The sequence below is a fragment of the Panicum hallii genome, chromosome 4 (genome assembly GCF_002211085.1).
Source record: "Panicum hallii strain FIL2 chromosome 4, PHallii_v3.1, whole genome shotgun sequence".
NCBI classification, from domain to species: domain Eukaryota; kingdom Viridiplantae; phylum Streptophyta; class Magnoliopsida; order Poales; family Poaceae; genus Panicum; species Panicum hallii.
Window position 1 is genome coordinate 7,251,082 of NC_038045.1, and position 22,740 is coordinate 7,273,821.

At 46.0% G+C, this 22,740-nt stretch overlaps 2 protein-coding genes and 2 long non-coding RNA genes across 12 annotated transcripts; 3 read left to right on the plus strand and 1 right to left on the minus strand.

Annotated features, from left to right (window-relative positions):
* The first annotated feature begins 2,736 nt into the window (after positions 1-2,736).
* LOC112890304 (exocyst complex component EXO70A1-like) lies at positions 2,737-4,777 on the plus strand. The gene has a single exon (XM_025957218.1). It carries the CDS (start codon positions 2,737-2,739, stop codon positions 4,435-4,437), a length of 1,701 nt encoding a protein of 566 aa, XP_025813003.1. The 3' UTR covers positions 4,438-4,777.
* A 4,879-nt stretch (positions 4,778-9,656) lies between these two features.
* LOC112889377 (probable glutathione S-transferase GSTU1) lies at positions 9,657-10,699 on the plus strand. The gene has a single exon (XM_025955970.1). The coding sequence runs from the start codon at positions 9,754-9,756 to the stop codon at positions 10,420-10,422; it is 669 nt and encodes a 222-aa protein (XP_025811755.1). The 5' UTR covers positions 9,657-9,753; the 3' UTR covers positions 10,423-10,699.
* A 433-nt stretch (positions 10,700-11,132) lies between these two features.
* LOC112889378 lies at positions 11,133-14,632 on the plus strand. Of its 8 annotated transcripts, none has more exons than XR_003228090.1 (5): positions 11,133-11,563; positions 11,638-11,688; positions 11,784-13,270; positions 13,875-13,949; positions 14,251-14,632. It is a non-coding gene; the product is annotated as an uncharacterized LOC112889378 (long non-coding RNA). The 8 variants fall into 8 exon arrangements; XR_003228089.1 differs by having other exon boundaries at positions 14,308-14,632; XR_003228088.1 differs by having other exon boundaries at positions 11,133-11,389; positions 11,486-11,563; positions 13,875-14,632.
* On the minus strand, positions 14,076-16,115 carry LOC112889379. 2 transcript variants are annotated; one of them, XR_003228091.1, is made up of 2 exons: positions 15,318-16,115; positions 14,076-14,360 (listed from the first exon to the last, which is right to left on the minus strand). It is a non-coding gene; the product is annotated as an uncharacterized LOC112889379 (long non-coding RNA). The 2 variants fall into 2 exon arrangements; XR_003228092.1 differs by having other exon boundaries at positions 15,433-16,113.
* Positions 16,116-22,740: the final 6,625 nt, after the last annotated feature.

The window sequence follows — 22,740 nt, forward strand, 5'->3', positions numbered from 1 at the left end:
GCAGGTCTGCCTCTACATGCATGATCCACGGGAACCACACCTCCTCGCCGTCAAGCGCATACTGCGCTACCTTCGTGGCACCGTCGATCTTGGCCTTTTCATCGCCCGCACGCCCTCACCGTCGATCTTGGCCTTTTCATCGCCCGCACGCCCTCGCCGAGCACCCTGACCTTTTACACGGATGCTGACTGGGCCGACTGTCTGGACACACGTAGCTCCACCTCGGGGTATGCCGTGTTTCTCGGTGACTGCCTCGTCTCCTGGTCCAGCAAACGTCAGCATACCATCTCTCGCTCCAGTGCTGAGGCCGAGTACCGCGCTATGGCCAATGGCGTGGCCGAGGCGACGTGGCTCCGTCAGCTCCTCCTAGAACTCCACCAGCCCCTACAGCGTGCTACAGTCGTCTACTGTGACAATATGAGTGCTGTCTACCTCTCGACAAACCCAGTGCAACATCAGCGCAAAGCATGTTGAGATCGACCTTCACTTCGTGCGGGAACGTGTCGCTGCTGGGGCTATGCGTGTTCTTCATGTTCCGACTACCTCGCAGTTCGCCAACATCTTCACCAAGGGCCTACCTTCGTCTATGTTCTTGGAGTTTCGGTCCAGCATGAAGGTTCGCTCCGCCGACGTTCTACTGCAGAGGATGTTAGACAGAGGATTTCTCGGCTCTTGTAATCACGGCCGCCCTCCCGTCTTGTTTCTATAAACGGGCAGAGGCTTGGCTATTTAGGATTGTAATCATCTATCGATTAATCCAAGGTGTGATTACCCAAATACTCCACGCTTTCATTGAACAGTGAGTTGAAGGACCCCAGCGGTACTGTCTCCAACAAGCCTGACTTCCTGTTGAAATACTCAGCCATCTGCCAACAAAAGCATCAGTCAGATAACGCAAAGTGAGCAGCCTCCGAGCTTAGGACATTGACTAGGATTCACACATCACAAGTCCACGGCAAACAGAACGGAACGCAGGGCACGATCAGATCGGAGGTTCCCAAATCAGAACGAAGCATCTCCGCTCACCTGTTGGAAGCTGCAAACAAAGGGCGCATCCGGGGCTGCGGGGGGCACGCCTTGGGGGACGGGCGGCCGAATTCGCACGGGGTTGCTGGACCACTGCTCGACTGCGACGTCGGGGGGCACGCTGGAGAGGACGCCGCCGCTTCAAAGGGGATCCGGATGTCCCGTGCGCGGTCCTCGTCGAGCGCCACGAGCCTCCCGACGCCCTTGGAGTAGAGCAAGCGGCGGCGCCAGCGGTGGCGAGGCCGCGCCCCACCGCCGCCTCCAGGGCGGAGCCCGGGAGGCTCATAGCTGATGGGCCCGTCCTCTTCCGCTCCTCCTCCTCCTCCGCCGCCGCCGCCACCACCTCCGGATTCGCGCGGAGTGCTGGACGGGGGAGACCGGCAGGAGGTCGGGAGCTATCGCGACGGAAGCTTCAGACCGCCTCTGCTGTTGTTGATCGAGGGGGACAGAGAGAGAAGAGAATCCCCATCCTGAGGATGCGAAGAGAGAAAGACGGGCCTGCATGGCTGGATAGAGAAGGCCAAATGAAATCAGCTTGTGTCCCAGATAGTCTAATCTGATCTCCGACTCGTGGGTCTGATACGGCGTGTGGCTATTGAATGGTTAGTAGATGGACAGTAGACGGAAGCAGCCGTGCAGATGCACTGACGTATGGCCGGCAGGATTAGAGTCAATATCAATAAATTTATATTACTCATTAGGAAAATTTTCTTTCAACCTCTTCAATTATCAACACAATTTGATTTACCCTCCTCAACCGAAAAATTAGATATTCAACATCCCCAACTATTAAAATCGTCCAATTTACCCCTCGACAGTTTCGAAAGTTTCCAAAGGCGGTTTTGCTGACGTGGCGTCATATCACCAATCCTACATGGCGTCAGATCAGCCAAAGGGGGTAAATTGGACCATGTTAATAGTTTAAGGTGGTTAACTAGATTTTATCAAAAATGGTTACAAAAGTATTTTTCTTAGAAAACATATGTAAGTAAAAATCCTAAAATCTGGTTTAGTCTCCGAAAATTCATTTTAGCTCACAAATATATGAAACTAGTTTTTTTCTAAAATCATGCTTGATTTGTAGTGTCCAGTTAAAAATTAATGAGATCCTATAATCATATTTTAATTTTTTGGCTAAAAGTTGGTTCTATTATTTATTGTAGCTAGATATGTATGCATTTCTGAACACACTTGGTGCAATGTTTCTTGCCGCTACCCCATTAATCCAACTACAACACCAGACGGACGCTTTATTTCCTTTCCCAACCGAGGCCACCGTTGATGCATGGAAGAGGTCCGAATCAACTCTGTCAAAAGGTATGTACGCTCCAACTCAGCCCACGCCCTTTCTTGTCCTTTGTATATGGCTGTATCCATGATTCAATGGAAAAGGTGAGTGCAAGAAGATGGTGGCCATGAGAGAAGGAAATTATTATATTTATTTACATGAATGAGGAGTGCTTTGCAGTGGCCATCAAGGGAGCAGCTGGGAATGGCATCGAGTGCGCGTGCTAGTATAAAACGGCCGCCCTTTTGGCCATCTATTATATATCATTACGACTATATATGTCCGTGACCGTGAGCTAAGTCAACAGGTCAACACTCAACAGATACAGGCTCGAAATCGATCGGGGCATATTGCTGCGCTCCGATCGATCCCCAGCTCTCTCTTGCGGATCGCAAGGTAGCTTAATTAGCGATAGCAATAGCATGGAGGCCAAGGGCACGGACGACAGGGATGGCGGCCGCGGGCGGCCTTGGAGCAACCTCGGATTCAGCCCCTACAGCATCGCGATCGGCAGCTCCTCCTCATCAGAAGGTACCATAGCCTCGACTGGCTACACATTTACCGGCTCTCACGTCTCCTCCATCTCTACGGAGGCGTCCATGGCCATGTACTTGCCCTTCGACTATTACGTGTGCCCTGAACAAATGGAGATGAAGAGGAAGCACATGAACAGCATGGTCCAGGAGTTCTTTGGTGCGCCACTTCCTCAAAGAAATTCTAAGACGAACTTGCTCAAAAGGAAGTTACTGGGTGCCCAATCGGCGAACCGCGGCATCCTCGAGAGGTGGCTCGCGGAGCTGGGCGTCGACTGGGTTCTCCACCTAGCTGATGATGGTGGTGCAGCAGTGACGCTGGAGCATATCATCCGTCCACCACATACACAGAGCTGGATCCGGGCTCTCGCTGAAATCACGGAGACCATCCGCCTGGCGTTGGCGTCGCTCTTCCCGGTCCCGGATCGCGGCTCCCTGCTAGGCCTGCCCAGCATTTCTGAGGACAAAGCAGAAGAACCTGAGGCCGAGGTCAGTGGGAGCAAAGCTAGAGCTAGTCCTCCGGATCAATTCCAGTATGCACAGTTTATCCATGAAACCATGTCGGAAATGCTCGTTTTTGTTGACGTCATAGTTGCTCCGAATGCTAAGGCCGCCGCCGCTATGGATCGGGGAGGGACGCAACAGCAACAATACGGTCAGCTCAGCACCCTGCTGCGTGTGCACGATGCTCTGTCCAGGGCCTTAGCCAAGATCCGGCTGTCATTCCATTCGTCCTCCACTGCTGCACAAGTTCAGAGGATACAGGGCAAGACCGTCGGCCTCTTGTCAGCTAGGGAGGCCAAGGTGGGTGAGGCCACATGGAGCACATTGGAGCATATTAGGACCCGTGTCCTGGAGTCGATAGAGGACGGCGTCGTCGACTCTTCAGATTCTCAAATCAGCATTCACATGGCCACTCGGTCCGTTACCAGGCACATCAGCTTCCTGCGCTCTCATTACTCGCCAGTGAATGCAATCCTATCCGAGGCAGCCAGCCTTGGTAAGTATGTGCCACAGATTGGAGTAGTTGGAGACCTATTTCCTTTGAACAGCATGATCGTGGAGTTGGCGTCCTGCCTAGAAGAAAAGCTTGTCAACATATCCAAATCTTTTCCAGATCAAGCCGTCGGGTTCTTATTCTTGCTCAACAACTTAAACTTCATACGGGAGAGGCTCCTCTTCTTATTCTTGCTCAACAACTCAGACTTCATACGTGGCAGCCCTCAAACGTACTCTTCTCTCGACGTCCATGTGGCGGCTCTCTTTGACAAAGTTGAGGGCTACATTGAGAGCTATCTGCTAGTATCTTGGGCACCGGTATTGTCATGCTTGTTCAATCCTACACCTCTTTGCTTCGGGAAACGACATTATTCCCCACTGCCTAAGTTCGAGTCTGAATTTCAGAAAACATACACCACCCAAAAGCTTTGGAAGGTCCCAGATCCTCAACTCAGGAAAATGCTGCGGGAAGCTATCATTGAGAAAATCACTCCAGTCTACAGAAAATACATAGAGGATAACAATGTTACCGTCCCAAAATTTACTCCCCAGGAGCTACAAGAGATGCTGCAAGAGCTATTCGAAGGGTGATGAACATATACATATATAGTGCACCACCAGGAATAGTCCACCCTAGTTTTTGGAATAAAATAATGCTGCTGCTGCTGCTGCTTCAAATGACTTGGCGTACATCTGAAAGCTATTTCTGAAGCAGAGCAACAGCTGAAGCATTATCATACGTCAGTTCGATATTTATATATTTTATTTTTATGTTTGATAAAACAAATATGGAACAGCACTAAGCTCTTTGTACCTGCTGCCATTTGGGCCTGTATTAGCATTATTAGTGCTAGTTATATGCTCTACTTCAGTTCAAACAGCTTGTATTAGCATTAGTGATAGTTATATGCTCTGCTTCCATTTGTGTTCACTGCTTGGGTTTCAGAACAAAACGTTGTTGTTTCCAAGGACTGCATCTCTGAAGCGCGGTGTGAAGGACAGGGGGGAGAAAACCTGAAGCACCACTAGTTTGTGATATATTTCCAGAATATATTATAGTTAGTTTAATTGATTTGTTGTTACTACAAAGTGTTATAATTCCTTCTCAGGATATCTCACAAAAATCTAATTTTCTCTCTATATGCTGCGTTGGTTGCTGATCGGAGGCATAAAGTTTGTGCTTCGAGATAGTTTGTCACATATACCTTTTTTTCGTGCTTCAGATCAAATTACTGATGTACGAATGTACGCGAAAATGATCATTTACATTTTTTTTCTGTTACAAATGGCCGTCTATTAAGTTTGACGAGGCTGTAAACGTACCTGCTGTATATGAAGGAAAGAACTATCACATTTATTTTCAATAGTACAAATTAAAGTTGCCCATTGATCATGGGAGTCTACTTAGTGCTCTCCTGCTATGCAGCTTATATAATTAAATAAATGTGTGTGGGAAAAGGGACAAATCTTATGCGGACACTTTTCTTTTTCTAGAAAAAAGTTGTAATCAATCAATTCTAACCTAAGCAGATGTATGTGCCGTCCAACATTATCTTGCTGGAACTAGGCCACACTAAATATATAGGCAGAACTGCGCCCAGCTTTAGCTATATTTCAGAAAAGCTCACATAGTTCACATCTACAGGTTAGAAACTCTAGCAATTGTTGTCTGTATTATTATTGTAGCTGCACAACAAAGACTGACATACTGCACATTATTGTATATACTTGAACATACTGCACATCATATTTGCTTCTCAGAACATTATTGTATATACTTCATATTTGCAATCATGTTGAACTGCTTAGTGACCTGCTATAAAAAGAGGAAAAGGTATTCAGTAGCATGTAGTGCAGAGTAAGGGAAAAAAAAAGGTCGGATGAGCTGAAGAACTAGCTTTTCTCATACGGTAGTAAGCATTTTGGTTAAAAGTTGTAGGCATGCTATAATGCACTCACGAGCGCCTTAGATAAATGTGAAAGCAAAATAAAAGTGGAGTTCTTGGTGGTGGTGTTCTTGGTGAGCTCTCAAGAAGGAGTCTTGTAAGAAGCCCGAAGAAGGTTGTGCTCGGTTTGAAATCCGCCAATTCGGAGTTGGAGAATGGATATCCACTAGAGAGCACTTGATTCTTGCGCGGATCAAGGGGGAGCGATACCCTTGCGCGGGTGCTCCAACGAGAACTAGGGGAGAGTGCTGACTTTTCGATACCTCGGAAAAAATCGGTGTTGACGCTCATTATGGACCAATTTTGGCCATCATATCCTGCATAAAAGTGGAATAATATCAAAGGCCAACACTAGCATAGGATGTTTATCTAACGAATTCCACAAGTGCTAGTCTAAAAATGTGTGCATGTGAATTTGGACTGAAATTGCATGAAGAGAACAAGCATAATCCCAGTGACAAACTCTCGGCTAATCACGAGCGAGCACAAGGATTGAAGGATCCAAATGACAGCCTAAACACACCTCAAAAGCAAGGAAACACACTCTCAATCCAAGGCAACACCTCTCCGGCGAATCAGGCGCAAGCACGAGGATCCATGGGCCCCACAACCAAGGAAAATCGCCTCAATTCTGCATGGCTCACTCATGACTGCCATAAGGTCCCACTTTACCAGTCCCCCAAGCAAAGGCGATGGCCAGGGGTCGGCTAAACCCCTGGTTCAGCCAAACTAGCCCTGGCCCCCCTCGCCTCCAGCTTCCACATGGCGGCCTCTGGTGACTTCTAGAGGTCGGTTCTGCACGCCTGCACGCCTCCACGAGATTGCCGGCCAGGACCCCCATTCACCCCTGTAAATATGAGGGGAGGGGCTTCTAAATGAGACACACGATTCATACTCGCCTCTTGTGCTTTCACTCTCATAGCTGAGTTGTAGGCTCATTCTAGAGGTTTAGTGTTACCTAGGTAGTGCTTAGAAAAAGGGAAATAGTGAGAGGAAGCTGGGGAGGTGCTGGGTTTGTCAGCCCCCGGCGCTCTTCTCCAGCTTGTACCTCGACGGATGCTTATCAATTATAGTAAGTGTTCGTAAGTTCCTTTGTGCTTTAGTTTCTTAAGTAAAGTAATAGTGCTAGTCTCTTAGTTGTTTACGGGATCAATCGTTCACTAATTTAGTGGGTACTCTAGAGTAAGACTCCTAATAGAGACGGATGTTCTTGTACGACTCTAGAGTTAGTAAAAGATTGTGTAGATGTGGTGTCTATACTAGACTTTATCTGTTGGTTGTGTTATATCCCATGGTTAGATGAGGTAGGTAGCAGGTGATGACAGCCCTATCTACTCAGTGTAACCCTCCCCGTTCGGGTATATCAGAGTGTCGTATTGCTGGAGCGTACCAGGTCTTATCCAGGTGAAGCCAGTAGCCCGAAATAAATAATTAGGATAGTTTTATCTTATCTTAGATTCTCAGCCATAGGAATCTTCTCTACCCCTTACCTCTTCGGTAGTGTGGTGTCCTTGGATGAAGTTAAATCTTAGATAATATACTCACATTCCTCTGTGAATATGATACGCTGGAATAATTCTAGGTGAAAGTTACGATGGTATCTGTGCACTTGTGGAATTATTCGTGATGTTTTTAAAGAAAAATTAATAATTAACATTCTAATCCTCTCTTTACTTTCCGCAATTTCAATTTCTAGAATTGCCATACTAGTAGAGGGTTGGAACTAGGTTGCAAACCTTTGGAATGACTAGAATAGTCACACTTTGTAAGGTTTAGGCACATGGAGTGATTAAGCTTAGTTGTAGGTTTTAATTTCTGAAAGAAAATTTAGCGAGCCTTAGGCATCTTGATTCTTTCTCAGATATGGCACAAAGGCGTTTCCTAGAGCACGAGCATGTCTTACGCCCTAATTAACAGACTATTACTGGGTCTCTAGTACATCCTAATCGGATTATTTATGTATTTCCATGATCTTGTGATGCATGCATCGATGGTGCTCATCACATGAATAATGTAAATGAGACAATGAGCTAGTTTACCTTATAAGTCATAATGTTTAAGATGGATTTTTTTTTTCAAACCTGCCTGAGTATGTATTTTATTAAGAGCAAGAGAATTATAATAAAACAACTACGAAAGCACCCTCGAAATGCAGGATTATAAAACCATCGAGCAAATGGCAAACGCCAGAAAGCGAACTAAAGCAACAAGACAGAAAAAAAAGAAACCACCCAGCTTAGCAAAGTCTACTTAATCCCCCAATTATTGAGATTGAACTACATCCCCCAAACTAAAAATCAGGATATCTAACCCCTCCAACTTTGCAAAACCATTCATTTAACCCCCTCAGCTGTTTTTGCATAGCGGTTTCACATACGTAGCGTGCTGACCTGACGAAACGCTGAGTTGGACCGGCTGATATATGGGACCCGCTTGTAAGTGGATAGTTTTTCTCTCCACTTGTTCTTCTTCTTCTTACCCTCTCCTTTCTCCCCTGTGTCAAGTCCGTGCAGGCTGATGACGACGAGGATGGCGAGGACACGACGCAGGTGCGCTGTCATAGCCGCGGAATAAAATAAAATATTTCAGAATAAAATAAAAGGATAGGGATAACAATATCATCTCCAGCGGATATGTGCGATAATACGGTGGCTAATCGCACGTGCTATGAATAACATTTCCGGAGAGGCTGCTCGAGTCTCCCAAGTGTTTAAGGTGGAACTTGAAATAATCAATCTTATTTACCCTAGCTTTTTATTAGCGACAAATAATGCGGTTGCCATGGCCTGCGAGCAAGTGCCTCGAACAGTAAGAACTAGACAAGGCGAACTACAAGGCAAGCATTGTTCACCATTCGAAGTTGAGGCAAATCTTACCGGCTAGCTGAAATTTTTTACGAGCTCCGCCTCAATGTACTTACCGCACAAGATAGACTGAGGCACGTGTTAACTTGCATTGGTCTATGAGCGTCACGCATTTGCGGGATTGTGTGGTCCGGCTGGCCGCCATTGCCCGCCTACATCTACAGCTATAGTATCATTATATATACTAATGTACAGGTGCTCATGGGCATCGATGGTTCGTTATTCTGATTCGCAGCGGATACACGCGCGACGTTTTCTAAAACCAGGCCATCAAGATGTGCTTTTCCCAGTGCGGTGGAGCATATTATGCTAGTTCTTATGTGGCGCCGTGTGTCGGCCATGTCTAGGTAGGCCAAGCATCTATCTCCATGAACCAGCTGAAAACGCATAGCACGAGATGACGACTGATCAGACGGGACGTGGCATGAGATTCGCGCGCGCGCGCATTGCATGCTCGATCGCACCGGATTTTGGGGAAGGAATCTCTGCAGGGACAGGACACTGTCCACATGAGTGCAAGAGCATGTGGGCAGGTCACACGTGGGGATCTGGGATCGCCACGCACGCACCCGCGTCGGTCACAAGATAGCCGCACGCGTGCCGCGCGCGCACGCCGTGCTGTTCGTCTGTCCATGTCTCGCCGTGGCGATCGCCGGTGCCCACCGCTCCGGCGGATGACGAGGTCCCATTGCGCGCGCGCGTGGACGCCATGTTAGCTAGCTAACCACCCATCTGCTGCCACGTGCCACTGCACTATCCCACGGCGATTGCGTCCTCGCTCACGGACACGCCGGTACCCGACGAAGCCGGCGATCTAGCTATCGATATGCGCATCAATCCCTCAGGCCCATTCCTACCCATCTTGTTTAATCCCACACATCACACTCTCTCTGGGGTCTTGGCTCCGATGAGTCGACGACGACGCTCCATCCCGATCACCAGGCACCATCGATCCAGCTCTCGCTCCTCCCCTATAAAGCAGACCCTGCGCCCTCACACACTCGACATATCCACATCACCCATCCGCTCCACTCGTCACCGCACACGCACGCCGAGAAAGAGACGGAGATAGAGAGGTCGCCGAGCCGCTGGCAGCAATGGCGGAGGGGAAGAACAAGGGCCTGGTGCTGCTGGACTTCTGGGTGAGCCCGTTCGGGCAGCGCTGCCGCATCGCGCTGGCGGAGAAGGGCATCCCCTACGAGTACTCCGAGCAGGAGCTCCTGGGAACCAAGAGCGACCTCCTCCTCCGCTCCAACCCCGTCCACAAGAAGATCCCCGTGCTCCTCCACGACGGCCGCCCCGTCTGCGAGTCCCTCGTCATCCTCAACTACCTCGACGAGGTCTACTCCGGCAAGCCCCTCCTCCCCTCCGACCCCTACGCGCGCGCGGGGGCCCGCTTCTGGGCCGCCTACTCCGACAAGGTCTACGAGCTCGGCACGCGGCTGTGGAAGCTCGGGGGCGACGCGCGGGCGAAGGCGCGCGCCGAGCTCCTGCAGGTGCTCGCCAACCTCGACGGCGAGCTCGGGGACAGGGCGTTCTTCGGCGGGGCGGAGTTCGGGTTCGTGGACGTCGCGGTCGTACCCTTCGTGCCGTGGCTGCCCAGCTTCGAGAGGTACGGGGAGTTCAGCGTGGAGGAGGCCGCGCCGAGGCTGGCGGCGTGGGCGCGGCGGTGCGCGGGGAGGGAGAGCGTCGCCGGGAGCCTCCACCCGCCGGAGAAGGTCGACGAGTTCATCACCATGCTCAAGAAGCACTACGGCATCGAGTAGTAGTGGAGCTGGTCCATGCATGGATCCATCGATCGGCTCCGCGGATGCTGCTGGTGATGGGTGAGACTGAGACATGTGGCTGCCATGCGTGCGTGCTGCTGTTTTTGTCGGCTCCGTGTGGTTGTCTGATGTGCGACGTGGTTGCAAAGCTGCTGCATTGTTTGGTCGTGTCACCAACTGTTCGGGTGGTTCTTGGTAATTTGTTCGGTTTAGTTACCAAGTTGCTCACTCCATATGCTTGAGCTAAAAAGATCCTTCCCCCGTATTTCTCAGTTAATTTCAGAGAAAAAATTCTAAACAACTTAAATCCGAGTGTCTCTCCTCGATCATCTTAACGTTTGATTTTTCTTCCCTCGAGCGAGGTTAGGGAGCTATAGACATTTTTAGTTTTAGGTAATAAGGGCCAGTTTGGCAGAGCTCTCAGAGCTGATTCTCTGCTGAATCCAGCAAGAGCTCTGCCAAACAGTTTTTCAGAGAGAAGTGATTCTCTGCTGATTCTGTGGAGTGATTCTCTGAAATGAACTAAGAGGCTGGGAGCTGAAAAAAGTAGCTTCTCCTGATTCTGTGAAGTGATTCTCCATCCTGATTTTAAAAGTTTATGCTAGAGAATCAAAGAGAATCACCTTCAGCCACAGAATCACTTCTATCAGAGAATCAGCTCCCACAGAGAATCAGGATCAGTTGGAGCTCTACCAAACTGGCCCTAACTCTATTACAGCCAACCATATTTTTTACAGTCCTGGGGCTGCTTTTTTTCCCATCCAGGGAGCGATTACGTGGAGCGATCCATATGCAGCTACCAAAACCGATCCTACACATAACAAAGAGCTGAGCGCGTGTTCACTTCCTCCCCCACTCTCTCTCTCCTCTCGCATCCACCGGCCACTTCTCGCACCCATCGCGCGTATTTCTGGATCCCGGCGGAGGAAGATTAGCGGGAGTGAGCGTAAGTGCAGATTAGCACCAGGTGAGCGAATCCACACGCGCGCAGCATGCTCAAAACCATGTTCCCCAAGTTTTTTCGTCGATTTGATTTTGTTTTTCGCCTTTTTGTTTGGCTGAGGCCATCGGCGTGCGCTTCTGGAATCCGGTGAGGCATCCGGGGGTGGGGGGAGGGGCGGGAATCTTCGGACCAGATTAAGTGAGTTCATGCCCCCCGCGTACCCTGAATCTCTCTACAACTCGTCTCTGATTTGGGCGCTATTTTTTGTCCAGGACAGCAACATCTCGCGGGCTTGAAATCTGGTGGCGCAGGTTCAAAATTAGGTGAGCGATTCCCACACTCTTCCTCTCCACCTGAAATCTCTCTCCCCTCCTCGTTTCTGATTTGGTGTGCTTTTTTGGCAAGGAGACATCAATAGCTTGTGTGACTTTTTCTATGCTCTCTGGAATCCAGTGGGGGGAAGTGCAGGTTCAGAAATCATGTGAGCGGTCCCTTTTTTTTTGCATCGTGATTGTTTTTTATTTTTTTCCAGTGCCTATGTGGGTTTTTTTCCTCAGATTTCTGGTGTGTGAAGGTTTGTTTATAGTGGAAGGATTCCTGCTAGAGGAAAAAAGCGCACACAGGTAAGTCAAATTGATCCCCTCCCTCCTCCCCCCAATCCAGTATGGGTTCTGTGATTTTTTAGTTAGATATGTGTTTTGGCTACATTTTGGTAGTTGTTTGTTGGGGATGGGGAGGGAGGTAGGGGATATCAGGCTTTTTGATGGTAGTGCTGATGAAATAAATTATAGATTGCACCGATGAATAGTTGTTGCTGTCTGAATAAATCATAGTGCATAAATCATAGATTGCACTGATGAAGTTTTTGCTGTCTGAATTTGTTTGCACTCATAAACTGTGTTTTTTTTGTTGTTTGTACATTTTAGTATATGAAAGTTTTACTCCATTAGGCAATAAAAATAACAGAAACTTTAGGAAAACAAATATGGTTCTGGATTATTAAAATAATATACTTCATTAGGCATTAACATGGTTCTGATTAGGCAATAATATGGAAAACTGAACTGATTTTCTCCTATACAGTAGCCAGCGATTGCAGCTACAGTTGTTCTGTATTTTCTCCCTGAATTTCAGGGGCAAGTACACCTACATGTGCAACTTGGTCTCTATTTTCTTGTCTTCTCCTATTGCAGCAGCTTTTGGTCGATTAGCAGCTCACGCAGGTAATCAGCAGGGACAAATAGCTTGTCAGGTTTCTTCAGAGACACATTGAGGTACTTAGGGTCTGTTCGTTTCCTGCTATCTAAACTTTAGACCCATCACATCAAAGAGAATCTTACTATTTAGAAGTATTAAATAAAATCTGTTTATAAAACTTTTTGCACAGCTAGGTGCTAATTCGCGAGACAAATTTAATGAGCCTAATTAATCCATAATTTGCCACAGTGATGCTACAGTAATTGTTCGCTAATCATGGACTAATATACCTCATTAGATTCGTCTTGCGAATTAGCACTAGGGTTCTGCAATTAGTTTTGTAATTAGACTTTATTTAATACTTCTAAATGATAAGATTCTGTTTGATGTGACCCCTCTAAAGTTTAGGTACCCGGAAACGAACACACCCTTAACTGCATGAACTATTGTTTATTCCCACAGTGATCTGTCACTCGAGTTGTCTTACATAGAAGTTATCTGATTTGTTTAACCCTATGTGTTCTTTCTTCAGAGCTTGCCTCTTGTGAATTGGCTAATTAGTAATTTGGTTAAACGGTGTATTATCAGCAGCTTGGTTTGCTCGTCTGGATTAGCTCTATTGTGCAGGCAGGTCAATTCAGTAGCTGCAACTACAGCTCGATCAACAGCTGCAAGTGGACATAAGCAAAATGCTCGGGTTTCACTCAGGTGAATTAATCTTGATATCTCTTTCATGCTACAGGTCCGATGATTAGGCAATCATTGCTTGCTTGGTCCATATTTTTAGTAATGCTTTAAACTGCTCGTAAGCTCTAGTAAGCTTTTCAGTCTTATCTGCATGCCTCTTAGTTAGTACTTGAATTGATCATTTTGAAAATTAGTTAGTGCTAATTTTGGCCCGCTGATTGTTTATACCTTTGCTTCCGCGATACTTTGAGAAATTCCTAACAGCTCATAGGGTGAGCTCATCACTAGTTGGCTTGACGGTTAGAAGAGAGGCATGTCGGTTATATCCGGGACATTGGCCTTGTTCTCGGTGAGAATTTTTAAAAGGCTCCCATTCACCCTCCCCTCTCTGGTCGCTTTATCGGTCCTTCAGTTATAGTTGAGACACCACCAGTAAGACATGTCTGCAGGTGCATCTGATTAGTCCTCCATCAGGTAGTTAGAAAGTAAGAATAGGCAAATAAGTGTAATATGTGCAGGCAATATTATCGTAAGGTCAAGGCAAAAAGCGCAAATCGTTGGGCAATTTTTACAGCATTCTTTCTTTTCTAATTTCTCCTTATTTTTTTATGTTCTTACATTGCAGGTTCCCAAGTTATCCTGCGGGGGAGATCAACTACAATGCAAGAAGAAGATATGATGTGCATATGAACCATCTCAAGTAAATAAGTACATATGTAGTGAGAGCAAGTGCATTTATTGCAATTTTTTGTCTAAATATGTACTTCATTTGGAAATAATGTTGTTCTAGATTAGACAAATTATGCAATTATTTTAGGCAATAATATGGTTCTAAATTAAGTAATATTATGGCCAGAAATTTAGGAAATAATGTGTTTCTGTATTAACAAAAATATGATCATAAATTAGGTTATATAGAACTAGCAATGTTTGTTACTAGAGATATTCAGCCTTGCTGATATTTTAGTCCTAATACTAACTGCACTTGCTATTCGTTTCAGTCATACAAAACAGTGTTTAGGACCTGAAACTTGATGTGCTTTTTTTCTGCCTGCAAGTTTCCTCATCGAATTGGCTCCATAACATGCTCTTCAGCTTGGTGTTTGGTGGCCTGAAAGTTCATCAGATTGTCATCAGCAACAGTTTAATTGCAGCTCAACCTCGATTTTGATTCATGAGCAGCTTGGTAGTAGTTGTAATAGCTCTAGTCTTTTTGTTTGGTCAGTACAATAGTGGAGGCAATAAGTTGTATGCTAGTAGTTTTGAAGTTTTGTTAATGCTTAGAGTTTAGATGGGTGAAAATGTGTTTGTATATGTTCTAATTTGTTTATTGTTTTTCAAAGATTTGCTTATCAAAGAGTAAAAATGAGGTCTGTATATTTATTCTGTGTTTTTTGTTGTGCGTGTCGTGCAGAATTCTGTCAGAAAGTGCAGAATTCTATCATAAGTGCAGAATTTTGGCAGAAAAAGGAATCTGAACCTGTTGCATTTGTCTTCTTTCCAAGAATGAAGCGGCCGTACTGCGGGCCTAAATTACGGCCGGCCCTAATTTAGCCGGGTCCTTAATTTTGGGTCTGTTTGGCACAGCTGAAACTTATTCTGAAGCCAGCTGGTGGTTAGCTGGCTAGAGAAGCAGCTTATTAAAGAAGCAGCTAGTCACAGAAGTTAAATGTTTGGCAGACTGCTTATTGAATGGGCTGAAATCCTATCTGAAATCTGAAATGAGAAATGACTGAAATACCCTTACTGTTTACTGAATATATGTATTTCTACGTACAGATATATATTTATTTATTTTTGTAACAGAATAACAATAGAATTATTAACAACACAAATATATCAAATAATTAATCATAAATTACTCTTAAATAAGATAATGATAACTTAATTATAAATTAGATAATTATAATTGTATGGATGAGTGCTGCAGCAACGCGATTTATCCTAGAACGCTAGAACCTTGTTCCTCTGAATTCCTAGTAGTTGTCTAACACAAAATTTGATCATCAATGCGAAAATCTGACAGTTTCATGAAGAAGTGAGTGCTGCAGTGTACGATTTTACAAACCACAACACCAAGCTTGTGTGCTTTGTAAGGCTTCACTTGGGCCAAGATATTTGCACATTCTCCTTCAAATCCAAATGCGAATCGATCGTCATGGACGGAAGTATGCATTGCATACCTTCCGATTCCTCTGACGCCTCCCGGCATGAATCTCCCGGGTCCCCACAGCTTCACGTCGTAGCCACGTGAACGCGCGCCGCCGCCGCCGCTCCGCGGGCCCCGGTTCCCGGAATCCGCCATCTTTCCGCTCCTCCAGCATCACCACCTTCGACTTCCCCTGTTCTTCATCCAAGTAGCTTCCAACACAACGCTACCAGACGCAGATGCCGCTGCAGCCGCATCGCGCGCTATTTCGAGCGCACGCCGCGGCCGCGGCTGCCAGCGCACTGCGGCCGGTCACCGGCCAGAGGCTGCGGTGTCTGCAGGTGCCGCGGCCGTGCGAGGGTCAGCCGTGGTCGCTGCGCCACCCGCGCGCACGCCGTCCGCTTCCGCCGCCGTCTCCCGGCTCTATGGCGGGTGGAGATGGACGCGGGCACCGTGGCACGGGGGCGTCGCGCGGGGGCCGGCGCACGGGGGCGGCGCGGGGGGCGCTGGCGGGGGGCGGCGCCGACCGGCGCGGGGGGCGGCGCACGGGGTCACGAGCAGGGAGGATTGGATCGGAGAAGAGACGGGTGGAGAGGATAAGCTGCGCTGAAGCTGGTCCGGTCCGGCTGCTGCATTCAGCTCGTTTTCTTGCGCTACCCGGAAGCGCTGCTGGGGGAAGCTGGGCCAGAAGCGAAGCGTTTGGCCAGCCCGCGACTTAAACTTGCTCCGAAGCTGGCCCATAAGCTGTGCCAAACAGGCCCTTTATAGCAACCAAACTTTTTATGATCTGCTGATTGTCCTTTTAGTAGTTTTATGGTTCGTAATACTTTGTTATGTTACCAGTATTATGTTATGCTGTTGATTAATAGTGTGTGGTCGAGTTCTAACACATCTACAGATCTGAGATCTGAGAATTAGTACGATCCGAGAAGTAGCGGGCAGGTTAGTACCAGTTGCCTACAGCTTGCACGGTACCGGTACAGCTTGGATGGTATTAAAGTGGGGTATATATTCAGTACCGGGCTCGCCACGTAGGTCGGTTGGGGCGGCAGTTTATTACTAGCTGGTACTAAGTATTTTTTATTTATCATTTGCTTATTTTTTCTTTCCTTTTCCTTTTTGGATTTAATTCGTATTCGTATTCTATTCGTATCCGTCTGCGTAAAGCTAGCATTTACATTCGTGTTCATATCTCGCATAGTAATGACTATATATATATATTAATTATATATATATATAGTTTATATACACTTCAAATATTACATTTGGGATCAAATATTACAAGTAGTTATATAAGTTGTTTCATTACTAAGTACTTTAAATATTACTTCTGTTCATCGTCTTCCTTGTTTTCATCCAATTGGCCCATACTTATTCTATGATTGGCATAAAATTCACTGACGGGATTTATCATCTCATCCATCAGGATTCTATAGAGTGATTCTTGAATTGTCCTGACTCTTCCCGGTTCGATGAGGTTTTCTTTCATTTTCCAAAGCTGTCACATACAAACATCATTATTTTAAATTCATACATATATATAATTAAATGCAAGAAATTGTTATTGATTTGATACGTACCTATGTGCTTTTTGATGAAGCGAGCCCATACCTTCTATGTGCTTTTTGATGAAGCGAGCCCATACCTTCTAAAGGATATCTATGAAGTTTTGATATTATGTTATTGGCGTCCTTTTTCCATCGAACACCACAACTGGGGCTCGATCAATCTCGATACTGAGCAGGATCTAGTGATAGTTGTTGATACACATATACAGATTAAATGTTGGATATATTTATTATCAAATTGAAGGGATGAAAACAGAGTTGAAGTACTCACTTGAAGTTGTACGGCAACAGAATGAATGTATAAGTATGCTGCCTATTCAAGGCCCTAAATATATTGTTCTCGGTCCGATTTGGCCATCTATTTACACTATTCTTGTTTATAACATCCGGGTCCATGAAGCCGATGTGATAGTACCCCTTTCTTTGAAATTCTTTCACCTTCATCCTACACGATACAAAAAAAAGAGAGAGGATGAGAAAGCACATAAGTAGTTGACATATAATAAGAGGAAACACTTACATAAGAAATACACCGACGAGGGACTTGTCCAGGCCGTCTTGATGGTATAAAAACCAAAGACTCACAAACGCGATCCATACGTCAGCTAGCCCCGATGTAAATCGCTATCTTTAACCTGAGCTACGAACATTACGTCTCCATCTGCAGTGGCCCTCATGTACCATTCATGCAACTCACGCATTCTCGTAGGTAGCATGTTCAGCAACTCAGGCCACATAAGAGGTTCTCCTATTACATATGGTTTTCTTCCTGCCCCTGTGAATCGGGATGGGAACCTCCCCTCGGAGTTGAGCTTTTGTAAGTTTTGTTTCCGCCACAAACTCGGCCGTAGCTTCATCCTCTTTTGAAACCACTTGGAGTGGAGGTATCGATTGTTGGGGTTGTTCTCCGAGCTGGTGAATATTTTTGCCCCGACGATTACTCTTCTTCTAGTCTAACAGTGTTTCTTTCTCCCCAGATTGTCACATGGTTACGAAGAACTTCTGCCCGGTTGGATCCACATTGCTTCGGCTCAGGCTTCCTTGGCGCGAATTGTTCTCAAACCTCCTTTCTCACATGCTCATTCAATTCCTCTTTAGTCATTTCCTATGCTAACTTCGGAGGTGGAGGCTTCTCTTTTTTCTTAGCTAGGTTCTTCTTCGCCTTAGGAGGTGGTGGTGGCGGGACCCAAGCCTTTGCGTTCGTCTTCGCCTTAGGAGGTGGCGGCGGACTTATGCTGGGGTCCCTTGGAGTAGGTGGTGACTGCGGATCCATGCTTGGGTCCCTTTGTGTGGGTGGTGACGGCGGACCCATGCCGGGTCCCTTTATGCGTGGTGACGGCGGACCCATGCTAGGTGTTGGCATTGGTGATCTTGGCCTTGGGCTCTGAGCCGATGATGCGGGATCAGTGGCTCCTTGCGGAAATCTTATGTGGCGCTTGTTCCAACAGATCCAAGTGTGGAGCGCGTGTTGTAGTTTCTCTTCTCCATCGCCTCCATGGATCTCGAGGTTGAGGTCTTCCCATCATTTCTCGACCCGGTCAACCATGACTCTAGCATATCCTTTAGGAATCAACACGCCATGAATTGTCTCGTCTTGAACAGATACTTCGGCAATACCGTGAGCCACTAATTCGACCTTTTTCCTCTACTGATAAAGAAGCTCGCAGGGGCTCCTCACGGTGATGTCGTCCACGGGGTAATGTTGTTGGTTGTTCGCAACCATTTCAGTTTGATCTCCGCCGGCCGGATGCTCTGTGGAAGCCACGCTGCTACAGCGTTGAGAGCCGGGGCTGCTCTCCATATTCGGAGCTGAAGGAGCTTCTTGTAGTCGTTGGCTAGCTGTCATTGCACCTTCAATCGAAGCTACTCATTCTTCTAGGGCACGCATCTTGTCTTCTTGTTCAACCTTCCTTCTGCATTGGCTCGATAAGTGTCGATATGTGCACTAAAGCCATGCTTCCATGTAACTACGCCCATGCCTCAGACACGTCCTGTGTGTTCTGGTGTCCCAAGAGCGTATGTCAGCTTGTCTTTCTCTCTGGCAGGCTTCAAAGTGCCTTCGGCAACGGCCTTTAGTGCCATATCGAGCCTGTCGGCTGCTTCTCTTATTTGATCTGTAGTCACAAATGATCCATCTTCCATGCTTAGTGTGTCTCCATGAGCATACAAGAAATACTTTGCTCGCAATGGCCAATTGAAAGTCGCCGGTATGATTCCTCTTGCCATTAGGTCTTCTTCCATCTTCTGCCATTTTGGAATCGTCGAAGAATAAACTCCTTGGCCAAGATGATGGAAATGCTTCTTCTTGCTCGCATTGTCTTTTTTCCGTCTTGTTCGCTCCTCGTTGTCCTCAAACAACTTGTATTGCACGAATTCATCCCAAAAAGGATGTTGCTTCTTGTAGTTATTCTCAAAGTGTGGCGTAAGGCCCTTTTTGATATAGTCTTTGTTCAAGTTTTTCTTGAACGTCTGCAAAGCAATAGCCATCTTCTTCATGACCCATTCCTTCGAGACTTTCTCTTTGTCCTCTGGAAAATTGAAGTGCAGTTTCACCTCTCTCCATAACATTTCCTTCTTCATGTCGGGGATGATGTCTGCATCATTATCAGTGATTTTATTTTTCTTCCATAGTTTGTAGCTAATGGGGATGTTTTCCCGGACAAAATATCTACATTTATTGACCAATATCCTGTCAACACCCTTGGGAGCCATTGGTTCACCGTCCTCTTTCAATAAGATGATGTTGGTACGCCCCTCCATCTTTTTCTTCGAGCCTCATTTCTGTTTTAGCTTCCTCGATCTAGATGCCTGGAAAAATATCAATTAATACACGCATTTCATACGTAGAGAATTCGTAAATGTGTGTGTGTGTGTATATCATGTTAGTTTATATATCCATGAATTTCATATACCTCAGCTTGAACCTCTTCCCGAACAATTTCCATCTGCTCATCATCGCCATTGCTAGTATCGTTGAGATATTGGTTGCCGTCATCCTTGGGTGAATCATCTTCGAGGGACGGTGGGTGATTGGTACCTTCATGAATTATATTGTGAAAGAACTCGTCGTCATCCTCACTAGGACTTATTTCGATTCCTGTGCGAACAAAATATGCTATAATATTCAACAATATTCAATAATTTTCTACAATAAATACATGAAGTTGTACCACAACAAATTTACATCACATATAGTTTCTACAATTTTCTAATATTCCCTACAACTTTTCACCTTCTTCTACAATATTCTACACTATTCCACATTATTCTACAATTTTCTACCATTTCCTACAATATTATAAATATTTTTAATAATTTTCTACAATTTTCTACTATTCCTTATAATTTTTCACTTTCTTCTACAATATTCTACATTATTCTACAATATTCTATAATAAATACATTTTTCTACAACATTCTAGACTATTATACAATTTTCTACCATTTTCTATAAATTTCTAAAATTTTTTACCACACTTACAGAAATTTAAAAAAACTAAAAAGGTTGACGTGAGCACATTGTAGTGCTGGTGTCAGCATGGGGCTTACGTTGGGGGGGGGGGGGAGCGGGGATGTGATGGCGCACGCGGGTGGCAGGCGGCCGAGGGCGTGGCGAGGACGCGGCGGGTGCGCGTGGAGGCCGGTGGCTTAGGGCGTGGTGGCAGCGGGAGCGCGTGGAGGCCGGTGGCGTGGCTTGACGCGCGCAGAGGCTGGCGGTGAGGGACAGGGGTGAGGCGTGGCGGTGAGGGGCTGGGGCACGGCGGCACGGAGGCCAGGCCCGGGGTAGGGCGGCGCGTGGCTGGGAGGTCGGGCCGCGGTGGCGGCTGGCTGGGACGGAGACGAGACGGGACGAGGTGTGGCGCTGGGCCGGTAGACAACATGGGGACCGCGGCGCGTGGCGTGCAGGCCCTACGGCGGCAGAGCGATGGTGTGGAGGCGTGGTGGGTCAGTAGGTGGACCGAGGCGGAGCGGCAGCCCGTTTAGTACCGGGCCGTGGCTGCACCCGGTACTAAACTGGCGCAGTCGCTGTTTAGTACCAGGCATAGCCACGGCCCGGTACTAAACTGCCTCCACTGGCAGGAAATTTTGGTGGAGGCAGTTTAGTGCCGGGCTATGCCTCGCCCTGGTACTAAAGAGCTAAATTCCGATTTCTTTTATATCTTGCATTATAGGTGTTTTGATGTTTTTTATGTGTAATAAATTAACTAAAGGCATAAAAATTACAAATATATAATATTTTGAGCATGCAAAATTATAATATTGTATAGTTTAGATCACTTGGTCACATGACGTATAGTTCTATTCACTTAATTCAACAGATTGATTCCAAATTGCCTTTTATAAGTGTTTTAAATATTTTTTGTGTGTAATAAATTAAATATAGGCACAAAAAATGCAAACATATAACATTTGGATCACATTGTCCGAATAGTATCGTTATTCAAAAGATACGAAAACATACATTACATAAATCACCAAATAGAACATATGGTTACACTAAACTACTGATCATTATTTAATGGAATATTGATAATCTTCCGTTTGACGAAGGTCCCTTGGTTGTGATCGCGGTGTAAGTAAGGAGTGTTCTCTTTGGATAATAGGATGTTGGAGTCAACATTGACTGAGAATGGAGGAAGGTCATCAAACTGATCAAAATCTTCTGACTTGTCCGAAATATCCTCAGCTCCAATGATTTTTCTTTTATCTGAAAGAACTATTTGGCGTTTTGGCTCATCGTTCTTGGATTTGCTTGACATGTCCTTCTTAGATTTGCTTGACATGTCCTTCACATAGAACACCTATGTCACATCCTTGGCTAGGATGAATGGTTCGTCTTTATATCTAATCTTTTTGAAGTCCATTATTGTCATCCTATTGGCAGTGAAACAAAGGAATCTTTAAAAGTCCATAGTCTGGTTCCCATATCTCTTCTATGACACAATAGTAGCTGTCCTTTTTTCCACCATTGCCTATTGCATCTATACGCACACCACTATTTTGGTTCGTGCTCTTTTCATCTTGGGCTCTGGTGTAAAATGTATACCCGTTTATCTCGTACCCTTGGTATTGCATGATTGTGATTAATGGTCCCCTAGCCAACCATTGAAGTTGTTCATCAATCGTGCCATCACCCATAAATTTTTGTCTAAGCCAAACAACAAAGGTATCTATGTGATGACGTGTGATCCAGGTCTCAGACTTGCCCGTGTTTTCAGACCGTACAATATTCATGTGCTTCTTCATATATGAAGCTACCAGGGATGAATTATGTTGAACCGTGAAGTTTGTTTTGCGGATTTCATTGTCAGGGATATGCATATTAGATTTCTTCCCTAGTGTGTCTTTTCCCATTAGTCTCCCTTCATGGCGTGACATGGGGACCCCGATCGGACTAAGATCATCAATAAAGTCAACACAAAATTCAATAACCTCCTCTGTTCCGTAGCCCTTGGCGATACATCCTTCTGGACGAGAACAATTACGAACGTACTTCTTTAGAACTGCCATGTACCTCTCGAAAGGGAACATATTGTGTAGGAATATAGGGCCTGAAATGTTTATCTCTTTCACAATGTGAACGAGGAGATATGTCGTAATATTAAAGAACAAAGGTGGAAACACAATCTCAAAGCTGACAAGACCTTGGACCACATCATTCTATAGCTTTATGAGCTTATTTGGATCGATTGCCTTCTGCAAAATTTCATTGAGGAAGGCACATAGCTTCACGATGCCAATTTACATTCTCCAGTAGAATACCCATGAGTGCA